The 26,537-nt window shown below is 39.8% G+C and overlaps 1 protein-coding gene across 4 annotated transcripts in view; it reads left to right on the top strand.

Moving 5' to 3' along the window:
- col27a1b (collagen, type XXVII, alpha 1b) overlaps positions 1–26,537 on the top strand; it is a 591,175-nt gene that overhangs the window by 520,090 nt on the left and 44,548 nt on the right. For all 4 annotated transcript variants that reach the window (XM_073052881.1, XM_073052882.1, XM_073052884.1 and 1 more), the window contains exons 43-49: positions 2,892–2,945; positions 3,674–3,727; positions 4,025–4,078; positions 9,010–9,063; positions 11,864–11,971; positions 16,217–16,324; positions 20,972–21,079. In XM_073052881.1, coding sequence (XP_072908982.1) covers positions 2,892–2,945; positions 3,674–3,727; positions 4,025–4,078; positions 9,010–9,063; positions 11,864–11,971; positions 16,217–16,324; positions 20,972–21,079 — 540 coding nt within the window. The remainder of the gene's footprint in view (positions 1–2,891; positions 2,946–3,673; positions 3,728–4,024; positions 4,079–9,009; positions 9,064–11,863; positions 11,972–16,216; positions 16,325–20,971; positions 21,080–26,537) is intronic.

Raw genomic sequence — 26,537 nt, 5'->3', positions numbered from 1 at the left:
GGCGGAGGCAGAGGAATTGAGAGAAAGGGATAACATTTTTGCAGGAGACAGGGCGGGAGGAGGAATAGTCTAGGTAGCTGTGGGAGTTAGTAGGTTTGTAGTAGACGTCGGTGGATAGGGTGTCTCCAGAGATAGAAACAGAAAGATCTCGAAAGGGGAGGGAGGTGTCGGAAATAGACCAGGTGAATTTGAGGTTGGGGTGAAAGATGGAGGCGAAGTTAATGAAGTCGACGAGCTCAGCATGCGTGCAGGAAGCAGCACCGATGCAGTCGTCGATATAACGCAAGAAAAGAGGAGGACAGATACCGGTGTAGGCTTGGAACATAGATTGCTCCACATGGCCGACAAAAAGGCAGGCATAGCTAGGATCCATGTGGGTGCCCATGGCTACACTTTTAGTTTGGAGGAAGTGGGAGGAGTCAAAGGAGAAATTGTTAAGTGTGAGGACTACTTCCGCGAGGCGGAGAAGAGTGGTGGTAGAAGGTGACTGGCTGGGTCTGGAATCCAGGAAGAAACGGAGAGCTTGGAGACCTTTCTGGTGGGGGATAGAGGTATATAGGGACTGGACGTCCATGGTGAAAATGAGGCAGTGGGGGCCAGGGAACTTGAAATCTTTGAAGAGATGTAAAGCATGGGAAGTATCATGGACATAGGTGGGAAGGGATTGAACAAGGGGAGATAAAACAGAGTCGAGATAGGCAGACGCAGGTCGATGGAGCAATACCTTATCTCCTGCCTAGGTATCCTCCTTCCTGCCGGCATGAACATCCAACTCACTGACCTCCGTTGATACCCCTGCCCCCCACCCTTACCCCCATCCCTATCTATTATTTTAGTCTGATTCTCTTTCTCTCTTTTCCCCCCTCACTATAATCTCTCCCCCAGCCCTACCTTTCTTTCTCTTTTATTTCCCATAATTCTCCACCTTCCCCCTAGCCCATTTCCCTCCAGCCTATCACTCCCCAGCTCTCTACTTTATCCCTCCCCCCACTTCTTATTACCCCCCCCCCCACCCCCCGACCATCCCATGTTACTTCACTCCTGGTGAAGGGTTTCGGCCCGAAACGTCGTTATTACCTCCTCCCATAGATGTTGTCTGGCCTGCTGAGTTCTGCCAGCATTTTGTGTTTTTTTATTTATTTCCAGCATCTGCAGATTCACTCGTGTTGCCATTAAAAAAGTGAGGTAGTGTTCACAGGTTCAATGTCCATTTAGGAATCCCTTTTAACTCCAATGTTTTCTCAGCTTCTAGAAGTCATTGCTTCTTTAAATTTATTGGTGATGGCCACCATGTAGTAACTATAAACTTCCCACTGCTGTTATTTTAATATTTACCCTGCTTCTGGTTGAGCATCCTTGCCCTACCTGAGGAAGAGTGCTGCACGCACCATGCGAGAGCCTGCCCCCAGGAATGGATATTTGCAGGCTAGATCAATCTGCCTATGTCTGAGGCCCCTCACTATGTTACCTCCAGAGATAGGAAGTAATTGGGATATTTACCTGAATATTGCCCTTACTCTGGATGGGGAGGCCATTCCTTGCAAACACCATAATTGTTCATTTGTTTGTTATGTGCTGTGTCACATGAAGTGGGCGACAGCACTCTTTCCAAAACCGTGATTGCTCTTGGCAAATTTTTCTACAGACGTGGCTTACTGTTGCTGCCTTCTGGGCAGTGTCTTTACAAGACAGGTGATCCCAGCCATTATCAGAGATTGTCTGCCTGGCGTCAGTGGTCACATAAGCAGGACTTGTAATATGCACCGGCTGCTCATATGACCATCCAGCACCTGCTCTCATGGCTTCAAGTGACCCAGATCGTGGGGCTATGCAGGTACTACATCCTGCCCAAGGGTGACCTGCAGGCCAGTGGAGGGAAGGAGCGCCTTACACCTCCTTTGGTAAAGACTTATTTCCACCCCACCACCCAAATGGCGTAATAAGAGAAGCAAATTACCTCAGCACTGAGCCACAAAAGCAAGCGTCATTTCTGACCTGACACAGTCATGCCAATGGATCAAGGCCCATGAACTTCAGCCCAGTATTTGAGAGCACCATATGAGAGCTGAGTCATGAGGAGGAGTCTATTGCTTATTTGGTATGCTTTTGGTTGAACGATTCAAGTCATCGTGGCCTGCGAACTCTCAAGCCTTCCTGCCAGAGTATTAGTGGGAAAATGCTGAAGGAATGCAAAGTTTGGGGTTTTGATATCTGTCTCTCAGCCAACAGCTTACCAAATACAGGATAGTACATATTGCACAAGTCCACATTCAAGAATACTGATATTAAACTCTTCACCAAATTAATTTTTAATAGGTTATAGCCTCCATTAAAGTAGCGATGAAAGAAACAGTAAGCAAACATTTTGACAGCCATATGCAAATACGGGCTGTACATCTGCATGCAATTAATTGATGTAACCTAATACAAGGAGTATTATAAGTCAAAGCCACAAGATGTTCTTCAGTATTACAACAACTTCTGCAGGGAACCACAAAAACAATTCAGGTTCCAGTCATTAAATTGTTACCAGAGTGCAGATTCAGCTCTCAGCAGATATCTTTAGGCAATTTTAAAGGAAAGTTTTCCTTAACTTTGTTTTTATCAACCTTCTTAACTCTTGTCACCTTGCACCAGATTTTTGTCAATTATCTCAGTCATGTGTTTTTGACTTCTATATAATATACGGTCTCAGTTAACTTATGTAGAAACATCACTCTGAACATCAAACCAAAATAAGAATTAGAACACATAAGCATGAAGGTTCATATTAGAGGCTGTAGAGTTAAATAGAAATTTTCTGCTGCAGGACAGATGTTCCAAAGTTTTATTCTCAGTCAATGTAATAAACAACAAAGTACTTAACTAACTGAAGGGAATATTTTTTGTAGGGTCCTATTGGAGATCGGGGAGACAGGGGCGATTCTGGAGATCCTGGTTATCCTGTAAGTTGTTTGCCACTTCCCTCAGTGTGCTCCTATTGGAGGGGCCTTCTTTGTTTTGTTTCAGCAATAACTGTTATACTTGGCTAGGATTTCCATGACATAATTAGCAACTAAACTTCTATGTAATTCGCAAGAATGTGCCTTAACTACTAAACTGTAAATGCTTTTATCCATTAATGGACAATACTCTAGCACCGAGCTCTGATTTCAAAGCATTTTTTTTGAAAGCTACGCAATCCAAAATGAAATTTACCCAGATTAATGATGAAATCACAACAGTCCTGTTATTGGACGTGACATACAAAAATTGCCCTATGATTGATAGATGGCTGAAAAAAATTACAGTATCAGCAGGATATTGATGGCCTGGTTTGGCAGAAAAGTGGCAATCAATCCAGGGAAGTACTTGGAAAGATCCGAGAGAAAAGGCACACAATAAATGGAATGACTTTGAAAATGGTGGGTGCACAGAGGCTCCATGAAGTGCATGTCCACAGATCTTTTAATAACAACAGAACAGGTAGAAAAGATGCTTAAAAGGGCGGGCCAAGTGTAGTATTTATAAGCTGAGGCATAGAATATGAAACTATGCTAGAACTGTACACATTGACGTATGCACAATGAAGAAATGCAATGGTACTTGGGTGCTTGAATTTAAAACACCATTAACAACACGGATTGCCTGTGTGTTAGAACCATTAACATCGATACACATATACTCCATGCAGGGTCAGGAAGGCCTGGATGGTGAGAGAGGCAAGCCCGGTCAGCAAGGTTTACCAGTAAGTACATTCTTGTAACTATATAAAAATTGGCATATTGCTAACATTACATAAACGCTCCGGAAGATTGAGATTTCATTTTATAAAAACTACCAGTATTTCTTAATTCTGTCCATCAAACCTCAAATATTGAATCACTTAAATGATGGTGCTGTGGGAGGAGAGTTTGTCTGGATGGGAAGTGTGACAATAATTGATTCCGCGTGGAGGAGGATATCTTTTATGTTGTATAAATTTTGGCGTGAGTTAGATATAGAAGTGCAGTTAATACCTTGATTATCTCTTCTAAATTTCTAGGGTAATCCTGGACCTCCAGGTGAACCAGGTGTAAAAGGATCTAAAGGTCAAGAGGTGGGTCAATTTCATGTAACCAATCATGTAGAGTCTAAAAAATTCAACAAGAAAAACAAAGCAATGTTGCATTTTACAGTTGCTCATGTTCTTTCTTCCTTTTAGAATAGAAATTAAATTCTGTCTTGAGATGATATATATTTGACTCGGCATTTACTTCTAATGAAGTATTTCATATTCTATGAATTTTCTGTGTGAAAAGAACTTTTCTAATTACTGTCTTCTTGTCTAGCAATAGTTCTCAGTCTATCCACCGTAGTTAACTATGTCTACCCATCGGTGGAAAATATTCAAAATAATTAGATACTTTCCGTTTTCCAGGCAAAAAATGTATGTTTTAAGTATTCTGTCAAAGCTATAACTTCACATTCTTACATTAAACTAATATTGGGGTTGTCAGATCTTCTCTACATCTGTTCATTTCTCTGAAGACCTATGTGTCTGTACTGTAAATCTTGTTTTTTGCTTTTTATTGGACTACTTGGAGAATATTGCTATTCCTGATTATTTCGTGCTACATTTTAACAGTTGTACATACCATGGCACTTATTATTCACATACTCTGACCATCAACGTGTCCAAGTACTGCACAATCTTGCTTTCTGCCTCATGATGCATCATGTAGTTTTGGCACAAAATTACTCTCTATGCCATGAATACCATAAGTCACATCTAGGGAAAAGTAGTCACCAGAATATCTAGCTATAAATCTTCTTACCTTTAATGTTATTGATGAGAGGTTAGCCTCACATTCTCCCTGTGATTGCATGGGCTTTTGCTGAATGTTGTAGTATCTTCCTACATCCCAAAAACATGGTAAGTTAATTCATTACTGTAAATTATTCTTTGGTGTAAGTGAGTGCAAAAAGATTCAAAGGGGTGTATGTGAGCATGAGAGGGACTAAGTTGCAAACTTCCAGGGAAATAAAGAGAAGGGAAATTAGACTGTGGGGTTGGCTCTATTTTGAGTCAAATGGACCTACTGGGTCAAATGGCCTCCTTCAATGTTTCATTAAACAATTAAGTAACCATTTAAAGTAATCTTTCTCTACAAAATGCATGATCTATTTTTAAGATGAGTAGAGTTAGGTGTTGAGTTAAATTAACTCATAGATTTACTGTATGTCCGTGTCATTCTGAAATGAATCACTTCGAAATCCATAAAGACAACATTAGAATGATTCTAGGTGTGACTAGGAGCAGAGTTTATACCAATTCTATATCGCACCACAGTATCTCAGTGTATTTCAATACGTAGTTTATGGAGCTTCTATCAATAAAAAACATGGTTCTTACTATATAGAATTTAGATATCCTAAGCCACACTCCAGTCCAGAAGGTGGCAGTAATGCATCTTAAAGCTGTTTGCCAACTGCCATGAAACCTCAGAAGAAGAACATGGTTCTTAAATGCAATTAAATAATTGGATATAAATGAACTAGCTTTAATTTCAATTTTCATATTTCAACATGCCAGCCCTGGGGAATCATGCTTTACTATCAAGATTCAATCAAGATTGTTTATTGTCATTCATCAGTTCATGAGTGTAAAGGAGAATTAACTAATTGTTACTCTGGATCCAAAGCAGCATAAAAAAACACACTAAGCATAAAGATCATTATTTTTTAAAAAACAATAAAATGCGGTAAAAATATAGAAGCAATCTTATAAAACACATTATACAAGTAATTGTTTGTACATAAAGTGACACGTGATGTGTTTGTAGTGGTGGTGGGAGGGATTGGTGAGGGGGGTCATTAGGCATTGATCAGCTTCACAGCTTGAGGGCAAGTAACAGCTTTTGAGTCTAGTGGTCCTGGCATGGATGCTACATCGCCTCTTCCCAAATGGGAGTGGGATGGTCTGCATACTGGTGTGCATAGACCCGCTCCCTTCAGCCTCCTCAGAGAGAAGAGGCATCGATAAGTTTTCTTAACGGTGAAAGATGCGTTCTGGGATGATGAGAAAGAAGAGGCATTGGTGAACTTTCTTGACGTGAAAGACGCGTTCTGGGACCATGAGAAAGAAAAGGCATTGGTGAACTTTCTTGATGGTGGAAGATGTATTCTGGGACCATGAGAGCAAAGGCCAACAAGATTTCATTTCTTACTTCATCCATAGATGTTCTTACACTGGTTAATTACATAGTACCAACAATTAACCAACTTTGGAAATTGTTATCCAAGTGTGGGAAGAATTTTGTCTTCTGACTTCAATGTAAAATTATAGCAAAGAATAGTTTAGTTGCAATGAAAGAAAGGTTTAAGCAAGTCCAAATCCCACAATTGCTTTCTCACTTAAGTAATTAAGAAGCTTTCCACCAGCTCCATGACCTCACAACTAAGCCAAGTTTGAAAATCAGAGCTGATGAATAGAATTTGGAATAAGTGTTCCATGTGCAACGGCATCCAAAGGGAAAAAAAACGCATTAGGAAAATTACTGTTGAAAGGTAGTCTTTCATTGAAAGAAAGGCCAAAGTGTAATCGTCAAACCTTTTGTAACAGTTTTGAATTATATGATATAGTCATGCGCATTGCTTTTTTTGGACAACATTAAAGAAAGTTTGAGCCCAACCTTCTGAAACCTACTCAAGTATGTGTTTCCCAAATGTTGTCTGGAATTATATACCTCAGCAGTGCACGGTGTTTAAATGGCAATTCCTCCACCAATTCATGTTCAAGAATACTTGGCCCCTCTGAAAAGTTCATGGGGAGATAAGCAAGGCCCATTATTTTATGATGTTTCACTGAGTAAGGGATCCAACCAAAAAAACAGTAAACATATTTACCAGCTTCTACTGAAGCAGCACCACTAAAAACTACCAGTGATTGCAGCTTCTGTAAGTGCTTCAATTTGTGGCAATGTTGTATGTCTAATTGCTGAATACTGACACCTTGTGTCTACACTATTGAAAGGGGAGGAATAAAGTGTTGTTATTAACAGATTAGTCATTGAAATCCACGTCCATTGTATTCAATAGAGCCTGTCTCAATCTGCAGCATTTCTGTATTTAACACTTAAATTGTGCTTGTATAGTAAAGAAAGCCACCTTTCATACTTTATCTCTGTTCTGCAGAGCAAATAAGAACTTTACAGATTTTACAGGTCTCACAAGCCCTGGTTATGCAAGCACTGACACCAATCAGATAATCTCTGAAAATTACTGCAGAGTGTCTTGTAAAGACACTGCCCAGAAAAAAGCAATGTTAAACCACTTCCAAGAACAAAATTTCTTCCAAAATTTGCCAAGAACAATCATGGTCATAGAAAGACCATGAGCGCCTATATCATATGACCAGGCACATAATGAATGAATGAACAGATTTTCAAACAGCAATATTAAGAATAATGCAGTGCTTTTTATAGAGCATAATGTTCCTTGGTGTTCCAGAAGATTAACATAAGAGACAGTAAACAGGAGTGAGGGGAAGAAAATCCTGTTGAGCAGCTGTTGAACAGTAGCAACACACACAGAATGCTGGAGGGACTCAGCAGGCCAGGTAGCTTCTGTGGAAAAGAATAAATAGTCGACGTTTCGGGCCGAAGCTCTTCATCAGGATTGAGAAGGAAGGGAGGAAGATGCCAAATGAAAAAGTGGGAGGGGGGGGAAATAAACTAGCTGGAAGGTGATAGGTGAAGCCAGGTGGGTGGGAAAAGTCAAGAGCTGCAGAAGAAAGAAGTAGATCAACTTGACTTTGTTAAAGCCCTGCCTTGTTTTACAGAAATAGGCAGACATAGATTCCCTCTCAATTTCTGCCCATTACTTCTTGCAGGAACAAGTAAAATTTGCCAATGTGGGGAAATCAAGTCAATATATCAAGACTATTCAGTAACCACTGAATTATAAGACCAATCCAAATCTAGCCATAATTGGATTCTCTCTAATATCTTGGATTTTTTTTTAATTTTAAAGAAGTGTTGCATTCTAAAGTCAAGCATTCTTTGAGTCTTTGCTGCATGTAAAATATACTTGACTGTTTGTTTGCTGCCTCTGTGGATCAATTGCAGTGTTTTATTTCCGTTATTCTGACCACAGAATTTTCATTAGTCTGGAATTCAACTTCAGCATTTGCAACGGGACCACAGTGTTTCTCTCAGTACAGTTACAGTGGGAAGAAATGTGTCTCTGTTGCTAGGGCTAAATCAGTGCATGCTTTGCTCTGTTCTTGATCATTGATCACACTGAGAGCAATCGAACCAAATTTCAGAGGGGACTACAACAAATAGCTGGTACTCCAGAACCAGGTTAGATAGATAATATATTGATCTCAGAGGAAATTACTGTATCACAGTAGCATTACAGGTGCACAGATATAAAAATATTAGAAGAGAAGTAGAAAAGAAAAAAATGTTATCTTAAAAATAAGATGTACAAGATTTACAAATTCACACTATAAAATGGTAATACAACAATTACCGTAATATTATACAGTAATGGGTGCACATTCACTCTGTCCAGATAAGAAGTGTTGATAGTATTATACAGAGTGTCCTCAATAGTAGCGTGTGGTAAACAGAGCTAATCAGAGTCCTGGTAAACAGAGGTTAATAACAGTCTAACAGAAGAAGGTCATTACTTCCGCAGCTATAGGTTAACTCATCATAGAGCCTAATGGCTGGGGGTAAGAATTACCCCATATAGCATTCTTTGGAGCAGCACAGTTGTCTATTAAACTTTGTCCAGAATCAACAGCATTTTCTGGAGGGTCCTTTGTCCTACCACAGCCTCCAGTGTGTCCAGTTTAGGTTAGTACTATTGATGAAAGAGAATTTTGTAAGCCAGGACCTCTTTGGCCTTATTCTCTCATGACCTGAACTGCAGAAAGAAAACAAAAGTAAACATGTGATAAAGTCTACTGTGCAACATAACAAGATTATACAAATAACATCTCACTGTCAAAACTCAGATAATTATTTCTCATTTTTACAGGGACGAAAGGGAAAAACAGGTGCCCAAGGCATGCGAGGAAGCCGAGGCCCCCCTGTAAGTGTTTTATGTGTGAACACGTATTAATGCATTACTAACAGATGGATTTCAAAACATTGTGGCCAATTGCAGACAGATGGAATTGTGAAAAAGAAGACCATAAGACATAGGCCCAGAATTAGGCCACTTGGCCCATCGAGTCTGCTCCACCATTCCATCATGACTGATTTATAATCCCTCTCAACCCCGTTTTCTTGCCTTCTCCCTGTAACCTTTGATGCCATGACTAACCAAGAAACTATCAATCTCCACTTTAAGTATGCTCAGTGACTTGGCCTCCACAGGCATCTATGGCAATGAATTCCACAGATTCACTACCATCTGGCTTAAGAAATTCTTTCTCATCTCTGTTCTAAATGTGCATCCCTCTATTCTGAGGCTGTGCCCTCTGGTCCTAGACTCACCCACTATAGGAAACATCCTCTCCAAATCCACTCTCTCTCTAGGCCTTTCAATATTCAGTATGTTTCAGTGAGAACCCCCCCAGTCCCAAATTCTTCTAAGCTCCAGCGGGTACAGGCCCAGAGTCATCAAATGCTTCTCATATGGTAACCCTTTCATTCCCAGAATCATTCTCATGTACCTCTTCATGACCCTCTCCAATGTCAATTCTTAGATAAGGGGCCCAAATCTGCCCAAATCTCCAAATGCAATCTGACCTATGCCTTATAAAATCCCAGCATCTTTGCTCTTGTAATCTAATCCTTTCTAAATGAATGCTAATATTACATTTGCCTTGCTTACCACCGACTCAACCAGCAAGTTAATCTTTGGAGAATCCTGCGCAAGGACTCACAATCCCTTTGCACCACTGCTTTAAAAATTTTCTCCATGTGTAGTAAGTATTCTATGACTTGATTCCTTCTACCAAAGTGTATGGCCATACACTTCCCTACACGACATTCTATCTGCCATTTATTTGCCCATTCCCCCAATCTGTCCAAGTCCACCTTCAGATTTCCTGCTTCCTCAACACTACCTGCCACACCACTTATCTTTGTATTGTTTGTAAACTTGGCCACAAAGCCATTAATTCTGCCATCCAAATCATTGATATATAATGTGAAAAGAAGTGGTCTCAATACTGATGCCCGCAGAGCACTACTAGCCAACCAGAATAAGCCCCCTTTATTCTCACTCTTTGCCTCCTGCCAGTCAGCCAATCTTCTGTCCATGCTAGTATCTTTCCTGTAATGCTATGGGCTCTTATCTTGTTAAGCAGCCTCAAGTGCAGCACCTTGGCAAAGGCCTTCTGAAATTCCAAATAAACAACATCCACTGCCTCTCCTTTGTCTATCCTGCCTGTTATTTCCTCAATGAATGCAAAACAGATTTGTCAGGCAAGATTTCCCCTTAAAAAAATCATGTTGACTTTTATAATGTTCCTCCAAGTGCTCCGAAACCTCGTCCTTAATAATGGACTCCAATATCTTCCCTACCACTGAAGTCAGGCTAACTGGCCTATAATTTCTTTTCTTTTGCCTCCCTCCCTTCTTAAAGGGTGGAGGGATGTTTGCAATTTTACAGTCCTCTGGAACCATTCCAGAAAGCAGTGATTCTTAAAAAATCATTACTAATGCCTCCACAATCTTTTCAGCTACCTCTTTCAGAACCCTGGGGTGTAGTCTGCCTGGTTCAGGTGACTTATCTACCTTCAGACCTTTCAGCTTCCCAAGCAACCTCTCCTTAGTAATAGCAATCAAACAGTTCAGCCCCCTGAAGCTCTCGAATTTCTGACATACTGCTCGTGTCTTCCTCAGTGAAGACTGACACAAAATCCTTATTAAATTCATCCGCCATTTCTTTGTCCCCAAATACTATCTCTCCAGCTTCATTTTCCAACAGTTCAATCTCCACTCTCCCCTCTCTTTTACTCTTTTTATATATGTGGAAGTTTTATTCATATTGAAAATCTGGAAAAGCCATTAGGCATATTTGTTTCTGAATGGGAAGAAGTTTAACCACTTTTTATACTTTTTAAAAATATATAAAGCATCCCATTTAATCCCATTTGTGAAATGCTTTCCTGAAGTAGCTGACTTTCTTTCTGTCAGTGCCAGCGCATTGAAGCTCATTGCTACTACAAGTTGGTTTGGTTCACAGTGTCTGTTGCAGAAACAGATGGGTCTGGGGTCAGGGATTGGGAAGGCAGACTCCAAGCCCTAGGAATGTCTGAGGGAGAGAGAGAGACCAGAGATCCCAGTGCAGACAAAACTGAGGCTCAATATCCTAGGGGCAGGAGGGAGGCCAGAGATCTAAAAAAACGAAAGCTGAAATGAAGTCTACATCCCTGGGGTACATTCCAAGTCTGGAAAGTCAGTGGTCTTGGGAATTCCCAGTCATAAGCTGTGAGAGCATCTGAGAGGGAGTTGGAGACTAGGAAAATGGATGGATAACCCAGTGCTTTGCATCAGATGCCAGATATTGCAGGATCCACATTTTCTGCAATATTGCAACTTAGTGGGGCCTTGCCCAGTTTAACACAAACTAGGATTCAGAATGATTTCATTAACTATAAAGTGCTTTGATATGCCCCAAGAATGTGATTATTATACCTTAATAACATTAAATACAATTAGTTTCCAATAGTATGGTACATTTATAGAAAAATAAATTATATGTATTTATTATCATGCCTTTCAGAATGTTCCAAGGTGCTTTTTCATCACAATACAATCCCTCATGCATTTTATGAACTTAATATAGTATGGAAGAACTGAATATGATATACATTACATTGTTGCAATCTAAACATTTATAAACTTCACTAATGTTATTTTTTGTTTTTAAACCCTAGGGTCCAGTTGGGCCTCCTGGTCCGAGGGGTGTTGTTGGCCGGCAAGGTCAAGAAGGTGCTCCAGGCTTGGATGGAATTCCAGGAATCGACGGCAAAGCAGGAATTACGGTAAGGAGAACCTACTGATAATAAAAATATCTGTATTGGCATCTTTAAGATACTAACTATCCTAGTAAAAATCCCACTCTGTAACAGTAATATTGCACAGCCTTGAAAGTAAAATAACCACACAGCTCTACAATTGATTTGCTATCCAACCTGTGCCAAGCACATAGTCTATCCATCAAATCTCTGCAATCCAATATGTTGTTATTAATAAATAATGGAGCTAAAGTGTAACTATTTCCTGCTGAGCAGCAAGGAAGTTCACCTCTATCCCAGGATCCTGATGGACTTTTACCACTGTACCATTGAGAGCATACTCACCAACTGCATCTCAGTGTGGTTTGGCAATTGTCCCATATCGGACCGTAAAACACTCCAGCGTGCGGTGAAAAATGCCCAGTGGATTATCAGCACCCAATTGCCCACTGTTGGGAACACTTACCATAAATGCTGTCTGGGCTAACCATGGACTTTTTACTCTCTTCACATTTGGTAGGCGCTACAGGAGCCTCCACTCCCACACCAGCAGGCACAGGAAGAGCTTCTTCCCTGAGGCTGTGACCCTGCTGAACCTCACATCGCAGCTTGTGTGCTGTAGCACTTACTTTTTATTCTCAGTTATTTTGTAAATAACACTGTTCTTTGCATTTCTGCTTAGATGCTAACTGCATTTCATTGGCTTTGTATCTGTACTCAGCACAATGACAATAAAGTTGAATCTAATCTAATCTAAAGAAGAAACTCTCAAAATGTTCAGTTAATAAATCCTATCAATGCTTCCTTCATAAATAAGAATGAGATTATTTCTAATCACTGTCACAGGAAAGCAGCATCCATCATCAGAGATCCCCAACACCCAGGTCATGCTCTCTTCTCGCTGCTGTCATCAGGCAGAAGGTCCAAGAACCTCAGGCCTTGCACCACCAGGTTCAAGAACAGTTACTACCCCTCATCCACCAGGCTCTTGAATAACTTCACTCAACCTCACTTGCCACGTCATTGAAATGTTCCTACAACCACTGACTCTTAAGGACTCTTTATCTTACTATTTCATGTTCTCATTATTTATTGATGTTTGCATTTGCACAGTTCATTGTCTTCTGCACTCTGGTTGATCTTTCACTGATGCTGTTATAGTTACTATTCTATTGATTTACCGAGTATGCCCACAAGAAAATAGACAGTAGATAATTTTCAATAGACAATAGGTTCAGGAGTTGGCTATTCGGCCCTTCAAGCCAGCACTGCCATTCACTGTGATCATGGCTAATCATCCACAATCAGTACCTTCTCCCCATATCCCTTGACTCCGCTATCTTTAAAAGCTTTAAAATGAATCTCAGGGCTGTATGTAGTGGCATATCTGTACACTGATAATAAAATTTACTTCTGAACTTTATAATCTGCTTTGTTAGCTACCATATATTGTCTCACCCAGCTGAAAAAGCTTAATGGTGGATGATAAGAGCAATCCCTTCTGTGATTACAGCTGCTTTGTATTTAATTACAAGTGATACGGCAAAGTTAGAGGCAAAATAGCAAACATTATATATGCACTACTAAGCAGTACGGCGCAGTAACTAACAACTAGTACTGTCACTTTACAGTGTTGGTGATCACCAATCGGTGTTTGATTCCCGCCGTTGTCTGTAAGGGATTTGTGTGTTCTCCCTGTAACTGCGTGGATTTCCTCCGGGTGCTCCGCTTTGCTCCCACATTCCAAAAACATACGGTTAAGGTCAGGGTTAGTAAATTGCAGGCATGCTACATTGGTGCTGGAAGCATGCAACACCTGTGGGCTGCCCCCAGCACATGCTTGCTGATTTGATTTGCTGCAAATGACACATTTCAATGTTTTGATATACATGTCAAAAATAAAGATAGTCTTTAGTGTTTAACATGAAATATCCTAGGAACAGGGCCCTGTTTCTACAGATGTCAACAGGGTTACTGATACAGTATGACAGAAAGATGTACCTGTACAGTTCCCCAGAAGTGTGTCATCTTGCAGTCTAGAAAAGAAGATAATAGATGTGCTTTGCCCAAGTTTCAAACAGGCATTAACCTAAAGAAAATGCATTTAAGAGATTTAGTACCTGTTTGTGGCACTCTAAGTATAATTTCTTCATTCAAGCCATGTATCCAGTTTAAGGATTAATTCTGCTCTACAAGGTTGTTTTATATAGAACTGAAGAGCTGTTTTTTAATCCCATTTGTCACTTACTGTCTTTGATATCCTTGTCCCCTTCATGCCCATTGCCATCCCATGAACTTTTGGTCATGAAAACAATGGGTAGATTTTTATTATTATTATTATTATTTAGTTGTTATTATTATTATTTAGTTATTATTATTTATTTATTAGTTTTTAATGGTATGTGGCGGTCTTTGGGGGTGTTCAGCTCTCTCTTAGACGGTTGTAGCTACAAATAATTCATTCAGTACAAGACATTACATGCGTGAACTTCCAGCATCTCCAGATCATCCCGGTTGGATTAAAAGATCAGCAGCCAAAATGGGGTTATTGGTCCCATGGAGCCTCTTTCATGAAAAGGAATTTCCTTTAAAACAGTCAAGCAATCAAAATGTTAACAACATTCACATCTTGACTGAGAATGAAATATTGGTCTGATTTTACCACAGACTCCTTTCACATGTGATGTACATTTCTGCCAAAGTCAACAAAGCCCAACTAATAAAAGTGCTATCAATGTACAGTTTTATTTTATTGAGGAGCAATGTGGAATAGGCCCTTCTGGCCTTGTGAGTCACACCGCCCAGATATCCCCTGATTTAGTCCTAGTCTAATCACGGGACAAGTTACAATGACCAGTTAACCTACCAATTGGTATATCTTTGGACTGTGGAAACTAGATCACCTGGAGAAAACCCATGAGGTCATGACCTTCTATAGATGCACAGCAGAGAGCCTCACCACTGCATGGTATGGAAACTGCACTGCAGTGGACAGGAGGGACCCTACAACAGGTAGTCAAAACTGCCCAATGCATCACTGGCACCAGCCTACCTGCCATCAAGGCCATGCAGTATATACAGAAAGTTACCAGAAGAAGGTCAGCAGTATCATGATGGATCACACCCACCCTGCTTATCAACTGTTTGTTCCACTCCCATCAAGGAAGAGGTTACACAGCATCCAGGCCAGGACCATTGGACTCACAAGTGGCTACTTGCCCCAAGCTGTAACCACCTCCACCTCCCCCACTTCCATTATATGCTCATCACCTAGTGTCATTTATGTGCATACAATCAGTCTATGTATGTAACAGTTACTTGTACATTGTGTTTTATTGGATTGCTTTTATATTTATATTTGTTCTGTTTTTTTTATTGTGTTCATTATGCTGCATCGGATCTGGAGTAACAATCATTTTGTTCTCCTTTACACTTGTGTATTGAAGAATGTCAGTAAACAATCTTGAATCTTGAATTACCGTAGATTCCGGACTACAGAGCGCACCTGATTAAAAGCCGCTGGCTCTAATTTTAGAAATAAAATCAATTTTTTAATTGTAAAGGCCGCACCGGATTTTAGGCCGCACCGCTACTTTTAAATATACATACGTATCGGTAACACAAATTACGTTGCATATACTTTTTTACTGAACAGCACGAACAACATTCCAATATCTCCTAGCGACTGGTAAAAATATATATACTGCAGCCTACCAGGAAAAGTTATTGATCGCCTTTAACTTAAAAGCAGCGTTTTCACTCGGGTCTGACGCGATCGGGTCTAATCGGGTCTGACGCGCTCGGGTCTGACGTGCTCGGGTCTGACGCGCTTGCGTAACGCGATCGGGTCTAATCGGGTCTGATGCGCTCGGGTCTGACGCGCTCGGGTCTGACGCGCTTGCGTAACGCGATCGGGTCTAATCGGGTCTGATGCACTCGGGTCTGACGCGCTCGGGTCTTGCTTTTCTTCGAGTATTTTCCATGTTGATGAGGGTGAGTACAAATGACTGATTTACAATAATTTAATTGTGAAAGTGCGCTTGATTTATCGTACAATTTCATTGGACCTCTGTGAACTACTCATCAATTTTATTGGTCTACTGTTACGAGGCAAAATGTTTACGAGGCGGCATGAAAAAAAACCATGTATTAGCCGCTCTGGATTAAAGGCCGCAGAGTTCAAAGCTGTTCAAAATGTGGGAAAAAAGTAGCGGCTTATAATCCGGAATCTACGGTAAGCTCTTTAACATGTAACTTTCCCTTACACTTTAGGGAGAGCAGGGAGATGATGGCCTTGTGGGATTGATCGGTGCACCTGGACCACGCGGTCGTGTTGGAGTACCCGGACTACCCGGATCTCAGGGTCCCCCTGGCTTTAAGGTGAGCAGGTTTGAGACTTCCACGGCCTTCAATCAGTAACCTAAAGTAGTCCTGTATAATAACCTGATCTTTAAAAAGAAAACAAAGATTGATCTTTAAAGATGATCTTCATGCAATGAAGAAGAGCATTATCCATTGATCTGAAGAACTGGTGTATGATAACATTAATATAGTAACACTGATGTAATTCTGCATTCTCAGGAGTTTGGTGGGGTTGGACTGGCAGAGTTTCTGGACCACTTAAGGTTACTTCTATAAATACCTCAGTTTTGTTTAACTAATTTTATTTTAAATGTTAGATAGTTTGAACACATTTCCAGTGAGCAACATGAGTTAAAAGGGAGTAGAAGATATAAAGCTCCTTTAAGTTGAAATGGCGGATGGGAACCAGGGCCCAGGTGAGTGGAAAAGAAGCGTGGCAAACATTACCTGCCACAGGTGCCAGAACAGTAGTTTTCCAATTGGTCAGTGGTGGCCTATGAGAATTTTATTCTACTGCAGAATTAAGTCCCAATCTGCTGGAGAAAGCTCAATATATTGTAAGAGATAACACATTAGGGTGCATTTTGTCTTGTTCCAGAAAGCCATTGTTTTCCACACCTTCTCAGATCTTGTCCTGGGTCTGTATTGACACCATTGACTCTGAGCATGGAAGGTATTGGTTGATTAGAACATGGAAAATAAGATCAGGAGTAATCCACATAGCTACAGCATGCTGTGTCACTCAGTGAGAACATGGTTACTTTCTGCATAAAGCGTTGATTTAAGCATGTAATGCAGAATGTGCTGCTCAGTGAAACAGCAAACCAGTGCTGAACTGTATCTTGCTGCAAACAAGTTAGCAGCTATACTTGCCCAGATGACGGCAATGTTTACACTTCTAACGAACTTAACTAGTGTTGGATCTCTGTTTAATTTCAGATCCTTCGAGTTCTTCCAGGAGTCAAAAATGGCGAGCAGTCTTAATTCCAAGATCTCAGCTTATTTTAGAGTGCAAACAAACGTACAAGTACCAAATAAATAAAGAGCTGAGAAATGATGCTACAAAGATATAATGCTATAGTGTGTGAGACAAAAGAATAAAGATGGCGATCCTGAAAAATCTATCACCTTTATAGATAAGATAAAGATAAATTAGTTAATAAGCTACATAATTAAAACAATTACATCACATGGGTAATGTGCTAACACTTAGCCAATGAAAAATGAGAAAGATGATAAATCGTTAGTTTAGCTGCTATACCGCTTTCTGCCAATGAGAGTGAAAAATACATGAGTTTGTTAAAAATTACAGATCTTATAAAAAATACTATTTAAGAAAAGACAGTGGTTTCCAACACTAGTCATAAGATTCCTTAGATACAAAGTTATGTAAAAATACTTAGCTTTTTCTTAGCAAGAAAAACACAAAATTAACCATAAAGAGAATAACACCTAATATATAAGTTCAATATTTCAGATCCAGATGCAATCTGTTGCAAATGTGTTACTTCAATTGGTAACTTATGAATTGTTCTTTTGATTAAATTGGAAAGTAACAAAGTTTTAATTCATCTTCAAGTTATGAGATTTCCAACTTTACTCTTTTGCATTACTTTACATTAAAAGTATTTACTTTTAATGGTTCAGCTAGATTCCTGTATTAATGGCAGTACTGATATATTGCAAGATTATTGAAGATGCATTAAAACATTGTTACTTCACAATTTAATAAAAATATATATTCCTTAAAATGATTTAAGAGCCAAGTCAATCTGTGTATTAGGAGCTTACTTCACTTTTCCTATGCTAAATAAATTAGATCCTTACTAAATTCAAATTGCTGCTTGTGTCATTATTTCCCCGGACAACACCTGGCTACAGGTGATCTCCTAAACAAGTAGTGACCAAGCCTAAATAGAAAGCTACAAGAATAATTTAGTCTCTATACCTGCTAATTTTTTGGAAACTAAATAATATAGGGTCTCTTGTTAAATTGTATGTTTTGCATTGTATCACCTGAGTCATTGCTTAAGATATCCTTTTATTTATAGTACCTAACTAGTAAAATGACACAATAATGGAATTATTACAATGTTTCAGCTTGAAAGAGTTAGAACTCTTTGTAACTTAATAGATGGCACTGTCTCCTCCAAATTTCTAATGTGCAAATAATGAAATCTAGTCATTTTCTATTCATACTTTTAATCAAGCTATCATTGGATGTCAGTTCAATAAATGCCCCTAATTTTGATTTAAGTGAAAATAAACTTTTTCTAATTTTGGGATCAATTTGCTATATAATTCAATAAAGCTGTCACAATATTCCAGACAAAACTTTCAACCCCGTTATTTGGGAACTTCTAATCCAAAAATTTATATACGTTCTGAATGGAACTTCTGTAATAAAAATTGGATATCATCATAACTAACATATAAGATTTTAATGAGACCTCCTCCACCTACTTTCAATCATTTCCTGAAATCCTATTCCTTTGGGCAAATTTGTCAAATTAAATCTAAAGCTAAATGTATGTTCATGATAAACAGCAATCACCCTGACAAGTTAAGCTGTCAAATGAATTCTTAGCGAAATGGAAATATCATTTAGACTAAAATGATATATTCCAGTATTTAAAATTTTAAAAATAAATATAATTCACTGTGCACCAAAAAAAATGTATATTTTTACAGGCCATTTGCCTTTCGAGTTGCACTACCAATTCGGTTACAGAAAGTGAAAATCTTAAAAATGCAGATGCTGAAAATCTAAAACAAAAACAGAAAATGCTGGAAATACTCAACAAATCAGGCAACATCTGTGGGAAAATAAGCATAGATAGTGCTTCAGTCTAAAGACCCTTCATCAGAATGGGGGACAAGAGAATGTAGGTTAATTTTAAGTTGACAAGAGTGAGGGGAGGAAGGGTAGGACAACATTCAAGGGTATCTACAAGGGTAGGACCCAGAGAGTTGTGGGGGTCTGGAATGCACTGCCTCGGAAGGCAGTGGAGGCCAATTCTCTGGATGCTTTCAAGAAGGAGCTAGATAGGTATCTTATGGATAGGGGAATCAAGGGATATGGGGACAAGGCAGGAACCGGGTATTGATAGTAGATGATCTAATATGATCTCAGAATGGCGGTGCAGGCTCGAAGGGCCGAATGGTCTACTTCTGCACCTATTGTCTATTGTCTAACATGAAAAGCTCTGATTGGGTGAGGCAATGGTTGCCATGCAGGTAAGCTGTACAAATCATCAGGTTAATGAGTGTGGTTGGAGAGAGAAAAATAGGAAATAATGGCCATGGGAGAGTGAGAACATCAACATAGGAGCATAACGTTTATATATGGCAACTCAGTCTTCAGTCTTTCCAGTTTCCCCAGTGCTAATGCTATCCTTTTATATCACGTGAGGCCAAAACCAATGCATCTCCATATTAGCAAAGTATACCCACACAATGAAGTGCATTTAACCAAATGCTTTTTAGAGCACCTGAATATATCAAATGCAATAAAAATAATGGAAATTATTCTGCTACTACAATCAATCATAGCTTTTGCCTCAGAATATTTTATAAATAATTATTCTTTATCATCATTTAGTTCAAGTCCCAAACAATTCATTAAATTTGACGACAGAAGTGCCTGCCAAAATAAAATGAAAGTAAACTTGTTTGTCAGCCACATCTATAATTAATGCTCGTTCTCTTTGAGAGAGTAAATTGGGTAAATGAAGTGATCCACTCTGAGACAAGTGGCTGTTGGAATCTGTGTTGATTGTTGTACGATTGGAGGCAGCACTCTGAACATCATGTTGGAATGAGGGCTGTTTGTTACTGCTGCCCCTACTTGTGCATCTTGTGCTTGATTAGCATATCTGACCCAATCTCCATGGAAACCCTGTCAATGAGCCACCCCACCTCTTCTAAATAGGAAGTCAACTGGACCCATCTGAGGAAGTGGTGAAGCCAGATTTGAGAGTGACAAGGTGGTCAGTGTGGTCTAGCTTTGAAGGAGGTTACTAGTCATATCAGATAGCATAGTGTAGACACAATAATACTTTGCAGCACACCTTTGTCCATTATCAGTGCTACAGCAGAGAGCTTCTAAACATGGCCTTTTGATTTAGGAAAGGCCATACCTGGTGCCAGACAAAACATCTCTCTGTGTAGTTTAATTCAACCTGCTTTGATCTGTCGAGTGAGTACTGCAATGTCTGTCTATTTGCCTACATGATTTTCCAGACTGCAAATATGAAGAGGTGGTGAATTAAAAGAACATACTCAATTTACAAAACACTTCTGGTTATTCTGTGCGTGGATGGATACAGAAAGTAGCTACTTGGTCTCTTAAGCCTACTTGGCTATTCAGTCACAGGCATGTTTCAAATGCAGTTATGTGCCTTAATATCAAACAACAATATTGAAAATTTCAATTGACTCAACATCCCTGATTTCATTTAAAGAGATATTTGTGTGAGACTGTTTTACTGTTCAAAAGTGAAATATTATTACAGTAATACAAGTAAGTCATTGTAGTGAACACTGAATTATTAAACCTTAATTGTTACTTACTGTTTGATTTAAGTTCAATGGTGCAACAGAGATTGTGTAAGCTGTGATCGGTTTCATTAAATGTATTGCTTTTATCCATTGTGATCATTACAGGGAGAAAGAGGTTTGCGGGGTCAGACAGGACCACCCGGAATAAAAGGAATAGAAGGAGGGACAGGTCTGCCTGGGAAGAGAGGCAATCCAGGTGCCAAAGGTCAACCGGTCAGTTCGACATTTTTGTCAAGTTGTATTTTGCTGAGATGATATTAACTAAGTTCGACCAAGATTTATGGGAAATAAAGGCTGACTGATCTCAGCAGTACTTGGAGTGATGTGATGTCTAAAATTAATCAGGAACTAATTTTACATTAGGTAGAAGATTAGTGAGGAACTACTTTACTAACTGTCCAGCTAACATTATGTGATGTTTAGCCTTTATACGTGACGTATTACTTGATTTGATCAGAAGGTTTCATAGTGTCATATTTTGTCATCATTGACCCATGAGTCTTAGTGCCTTTGAGCAACTACACAAAGTTTGAGGTAAAATTTGTTAGCTGAACTCTACTAGCATTTCCTTACTACCCTTACACTGCCGGTGTTTAGGGCAGCAATGAAGGTCCTCCAACATTGTCTGTCTTTGGCTGGGCTTCCTTCATTGTGCCAGTAGCTCCCTCTCGGTTTTCACTACTGTCAGTCATGCAAGTCCCTGGTGGAGACTCAGGAATATCATTGCACACAGATGTAGAAGGATTCTTCACTGTTATTTCTGTAACAGTTTTGTTTGACCAGTCAGGGTTGTTAGCCCTGAGCTGAACCCCTGAACCTGGAGTCTGGCCTCTATCCTTTGACCTGTTTGGCATGGGTGACCCTACCAAGAGTGAGTGAGTGAGTGTGTGTGTACACATTGGTGTTAACAAAACAGGCTCAAATGCAATGGTTTACATGTAATGCCCTGGTTCACATCTGTACTGTTACACTGCAGGTATTTCATTCAGTTTGTCCTGCTCTCAGTCTTTTTAGGGTTATTGTTAAAGATAAGGGATGATGTTGAATGTGTGCCATCCAATTAGCTGGAGGTTTTCTTGGTGAGGGACAATGAAGTTGGTCTTGGGCTTGTGTTCAGGGGGAGATAAACAGGGAAGATGCTGAAGAGAATCGGTCGTAGCATATGATCCAGTGGGATTCCCGTTTGTTTGAGATGAATTGCAAGCGACGTTCGGAAGGTGATGTGTGCTTTCACATTGACCGAGGGGCCCAGCGCATGAGTGACAGAGAAGTTCAAGATGAGCTCCAACTTGCACACATTTGACTGTTTAAATAATTTGACTGTTTAATTAGTTTTTCTTTTTCCTATTCTTTACTAAACCTTTTGTTAAAGTTCATAAATATAATTCCTTTAATTGTACGCAGTGTAATGTCTGTTATTTTGTGGCACTAATTTGTAACAGGGTAGCAAATTACACAGCATCCACACAAACTGGAGTTTGGGGTGGAACGAGTCGTCTCAATCTCACGGGTTTGATGGGTCTTGAGAGTGTCTACCTTATGCTTGCACAGCCAAGGAAACCAGGGTCTTTCATACAATATGATTGGGAGTTAAGAGACTGATTTAGCAAAAACAGATAACTTTCAAATATGCTAAATATAAATTTCAGACGCACTGTCTCTTTCTAGACCTTGACATCATCCCACAGCATACATCATCAACTTTCACTAGTAAAGCACAAAAGAGCATTCAGAGCCCTAGGCTCGTGATTGGGGGATGGATGTCCAGTTACAATGAAAGTATAGACTGAAAATGGCTGTTTGACCCAACTGGTGTTTACGCTCTGGATAACCCTCGCACAGCCCATTCCATCCCCTAAATTGTTCCTATTGTGTAGCCATTCGCTAGCTCAGCAGTGGCCCCGGTTAGCAAGGAAACATAAGATCCAATCTGTGCCCAGTTCAGATCATAACCAAGATTTGTTTTTCTCTTGAGTTATCTGAGTATTGTCAGTTCAAAAATGGGCTTAAGGATGTATGGAGAGATCATTTAGTTTGTGGAATCTGATAAGAAAGCATTCAAAAATTGCTCCTAACTGAAGTACAGCTTCCATTTAAAAATGAAGTTGAAGTTGCAGTTCCAATAGAAACCACAGACAGAGTGGCAATTGAGTTGCAGACAGGAATGAAAGCGAGCATGAAGAAAATTGCAATATCTGAACAGCAACTGGTCTAGCAAAGCAAAATGTGTTACCAATGTGACAGGAACTCACACTGACCAGACCAATGCCGGTTTAAAAGTGAAACAACTTGCAGAAAATGCAACAAAGTAGAACACATACAAAGAGCATGTTGGGCAGACAAAAATAAATGGACTACAAAGAAAATAAAAAGTCAAATTGCTGTTTCAAGAAGAGCACTAATTTGCATGTTGTTGATGAAAGGTCTGATAATGATGAGAGTGATGCAGGATTGTGTAGTCTTGAGATTTACCGTACAGTGAAAACTAGCAACATACAAACAATATGCCTTATGCCAGAGGTGAACGGCAAACTCATTAAAATTGAATTGGACACTGGCTCGGCTGTTTTAGTCATTCCACAAAATGAGTTTGAACGGCATTTTAAAGATACTAAACTGAAGCCTGCAGATATTCAGCTGGAGAAAAATAACTCCAGTGGGAATGACATTTGTAACAGTCAAATACAACAACCAATAAGCCATTTTGGGCTTGCATGTGGTAAAACAGGAGGGCTAGCATTGTGGTGCCATGACTGGCTGAGAAAACCTATTCTAGGCATCCGTTAGTCTCAAGAGACCATGGATTTGCACCTTGGAAAGTTTTCAGGGCGCAGGCCTGGGCAGGGTTGTATGGCAAACTGGCAGTTACCCATGCTGCAAGTCTCCCCTCTCCACGCCACCGATGTTGTCCAAAAGAAGGGCAAGGGTTGATACAGCTTGGCACCAGTGTTGTCACAGAACAATGTGTGGTTAAGTGCCTTGCTCAAGGACACAACACACTGCCTTAGCTGAGGCTTGAACTAGCAACCTTCAGATCACTAGCCCAATACCTTAACCACTTGGCCACGTGCCAACAAAACTACAACTTCATTGGAGATCTATCCATCATTTGCATGCCACATCCCCTGTAGTAGATTCAACTGAAACCATATTAAGAAAGGTACTGTATGATGCCACAACTGTCTCCATGCTGTACACTATGAGCAGTTGCCCAGCAGAGGGCAAATAGCTGTTGGTGCCAACCTCTGTGTCTCTGGTTGGAAAGCATATTGGACTAAGGAAGAACTGTGCTGCTCAGAAGTGTGAAAGTGATGAAAGCTGTGGTCCAACTATAACTGTTTTTGTAGGTAACATACCTGAGAAAGCTTCTGATATGTTAATCAGGCAGTTACTTGCTAAATGTCACTTGGTTTTAAGCTGGAAAAGAGTTCAAGGAGCTTCAGGAAAGTTACAAGCATTCAGCTTTTGTAAGTATAAAGAACCAGAATCTGTTCTGTGTGCATTAAGATTATTGCATGAACTTCAAATGGGAGACAAAAGGCTGATTTTAAAAGTAAATGCAAAAAACCAAAGGACAGCTGGATAAACGGAAAGCTGAAAAGAAAGGAGTCAGTGGAGATATAAAAACAGAGGATTTGTCAGATGATGTTGTGGATGAGGAAACCAAGAGAAGAGATCAGATCGCAAAGGGAGCAATAGATTAATAAGAGAATACCCCAGTGAGCTAAGTATAACTTCCCAAGATCAAGTTGCACATCCCAGAGAGAAGAAAAAGGAAAAGAGAGAGGACGATGAATTAAGTGCTATGGAGATGGAGGAAGATAAACGAGACCTAATTTCTTGAGAAATTATCAGTATCAGAGAAACTCACAAGAAACTAGAAGAAAAAGGAAAGCGAGAAAGACAAGACAAATCAAGGACTGAAGTAGATCCGGAGAGAAAAGCCAAGAGAAGGAGGAGAACAGTGTCCAGACCTGCCAGAACATCTTCCTGCTGTATCAGAGTCAACCCTACAGCCACCACAGAGAGGCCCCAGAACCAAAGAGTGATCCCTTTGTCAGGAAAGGCATTGTCCCACAAGGGTAAGAAACCCTCCACAGTGATTAAATTTTTTGGCCTGAACAGGTAAATTTAAAACTTACTATGCTGTGGATGTCTATATATAATAGTTGTATTATATAGTATATAGGTGATGCATTCTCTTTTGTGTTGGGGTTTATAGCTAAGCAGGGAGGAGTGTTACGTATTTAATATTCCATCAATTGTATTTAAATCTAATACTAAATTGAATCAGTTACTTACAAATGTATGTTACTGTCACCCCAATCCTTACAGCCGTAAAATACAGGAGCAGAATTAGGCCAGTCAGCCCATTGAATCTGCTCTGCCATTCAATTATGGCTCATTTTCTTTCTCAACTCCATTCTCCCACTTTGTCCTCATAACCTTTAACCCCCTTTACCAATTAAGAACCAGTCCATCTCTTCCTTAAGTACACCCAATGACTTGGTCTCCATAGCCCATCACGGCAAAAGATTCCACAGATTCACCACCCACTGGCTGAAGAAATCCCTTCTCCTTCCAATTCTACAAATGGAAACTTTCTCTCCACATGTATAAGACTTCATAAGTCTTATATCTAAGACTTTCAGTATCTGGTAGATATCAGTGAGATCTTTGTTCATCTTTCTGAATTCCATTGTGTATAAGCCCGGAGCCATCAAAAGATCCTCAGACAGTAGAACTTTCATTTCCTGGATTATTTTTGTGAACCTCCTCTGGATCCCCTTCAGGGCCAGCACATCATTTCCTAGTTACAAGGTCACAATATCCCATATGCAGTCTGACCAATGCCTCATAAGCTTCAGCAGTACAAAACTAACTGTATTTGATATTTTACATAAATTATATTTCAAATAATTGGTCACCCCAACAAAATGAGAGTGTGATAAAAATGTGTGAGGGTAAGTACTATTGAGGTTGAAAATTAGCCAGTTTGAAATTCACATGTTCACCCAGCACTATTCAAGTATCAAGCACAACTAAAGTTGAGAAATAATCACATTTTCACCTGGTACTGACCTGGCGCTGCTGTAGCCTCCTGTTATATTCAAGAGTAAATAACAGGAACCATTTTTATGACATTGGAAATGAAGCAACAGATGTTGCTGAATGTAATATAATTTGTACAAGGTAAATGAAGTAGTAGTAGAGAAATGGAATCCATTTTGTGAAGTGATAGAGAACCATTTGGACCATTTATCAAGAGTTCAAATCCCATCATAGCCGCTAATTAACTAAGCTGAGCACCATGATAGCGTAGTGGTTAGTGCGACATGGTTACAGCTCAGGGCAATCCAGAGTTCGGAGTTCAATTCTGGATCCATACTGTAAGGAGTGCTCCCTGTGGAATGTGTGGGCTTTCCCAGAGTCCAGAGGTGTGCCAGGTAGGTTAATTGGTCGTTGTGAATTGTCTCGTGACTGAGTTAGGATTAATCAGAGGTTGCTGAATCTCGAAGGGACAGAAAGACATACTCCACGCTGTATCACTAAATCAAATAAAGTATGATCTTATTGAGTATGTGGGATAGGATCCATTAACTGAAATCTGTTGCTATTGTAATAGAATACATACATAGGAAGTGGGTGCAGATAGAAAACTGTCAAAATT

The sequence above is a fragment of the Hemitrygon akajei genome, chromosome 7, assembly GCF_048418815.1.
Source record: "Hemitrygon akajei chromosome 7, sHemAka1.3, whole genome shotgun sequence".
In the NCBI taxonomy this organism is placed as follows: Eukaryota; Metazoa; Chordata; class Chondrichthyes; order Myliobatiformes; family Dasyatidae; genus Hemitrygon; species Hemitrygon akajei.
Note: the sequence above shows the minus strand (reverse complement) of the source record. Positions and strands in the feature narration are given on the sequence as shown.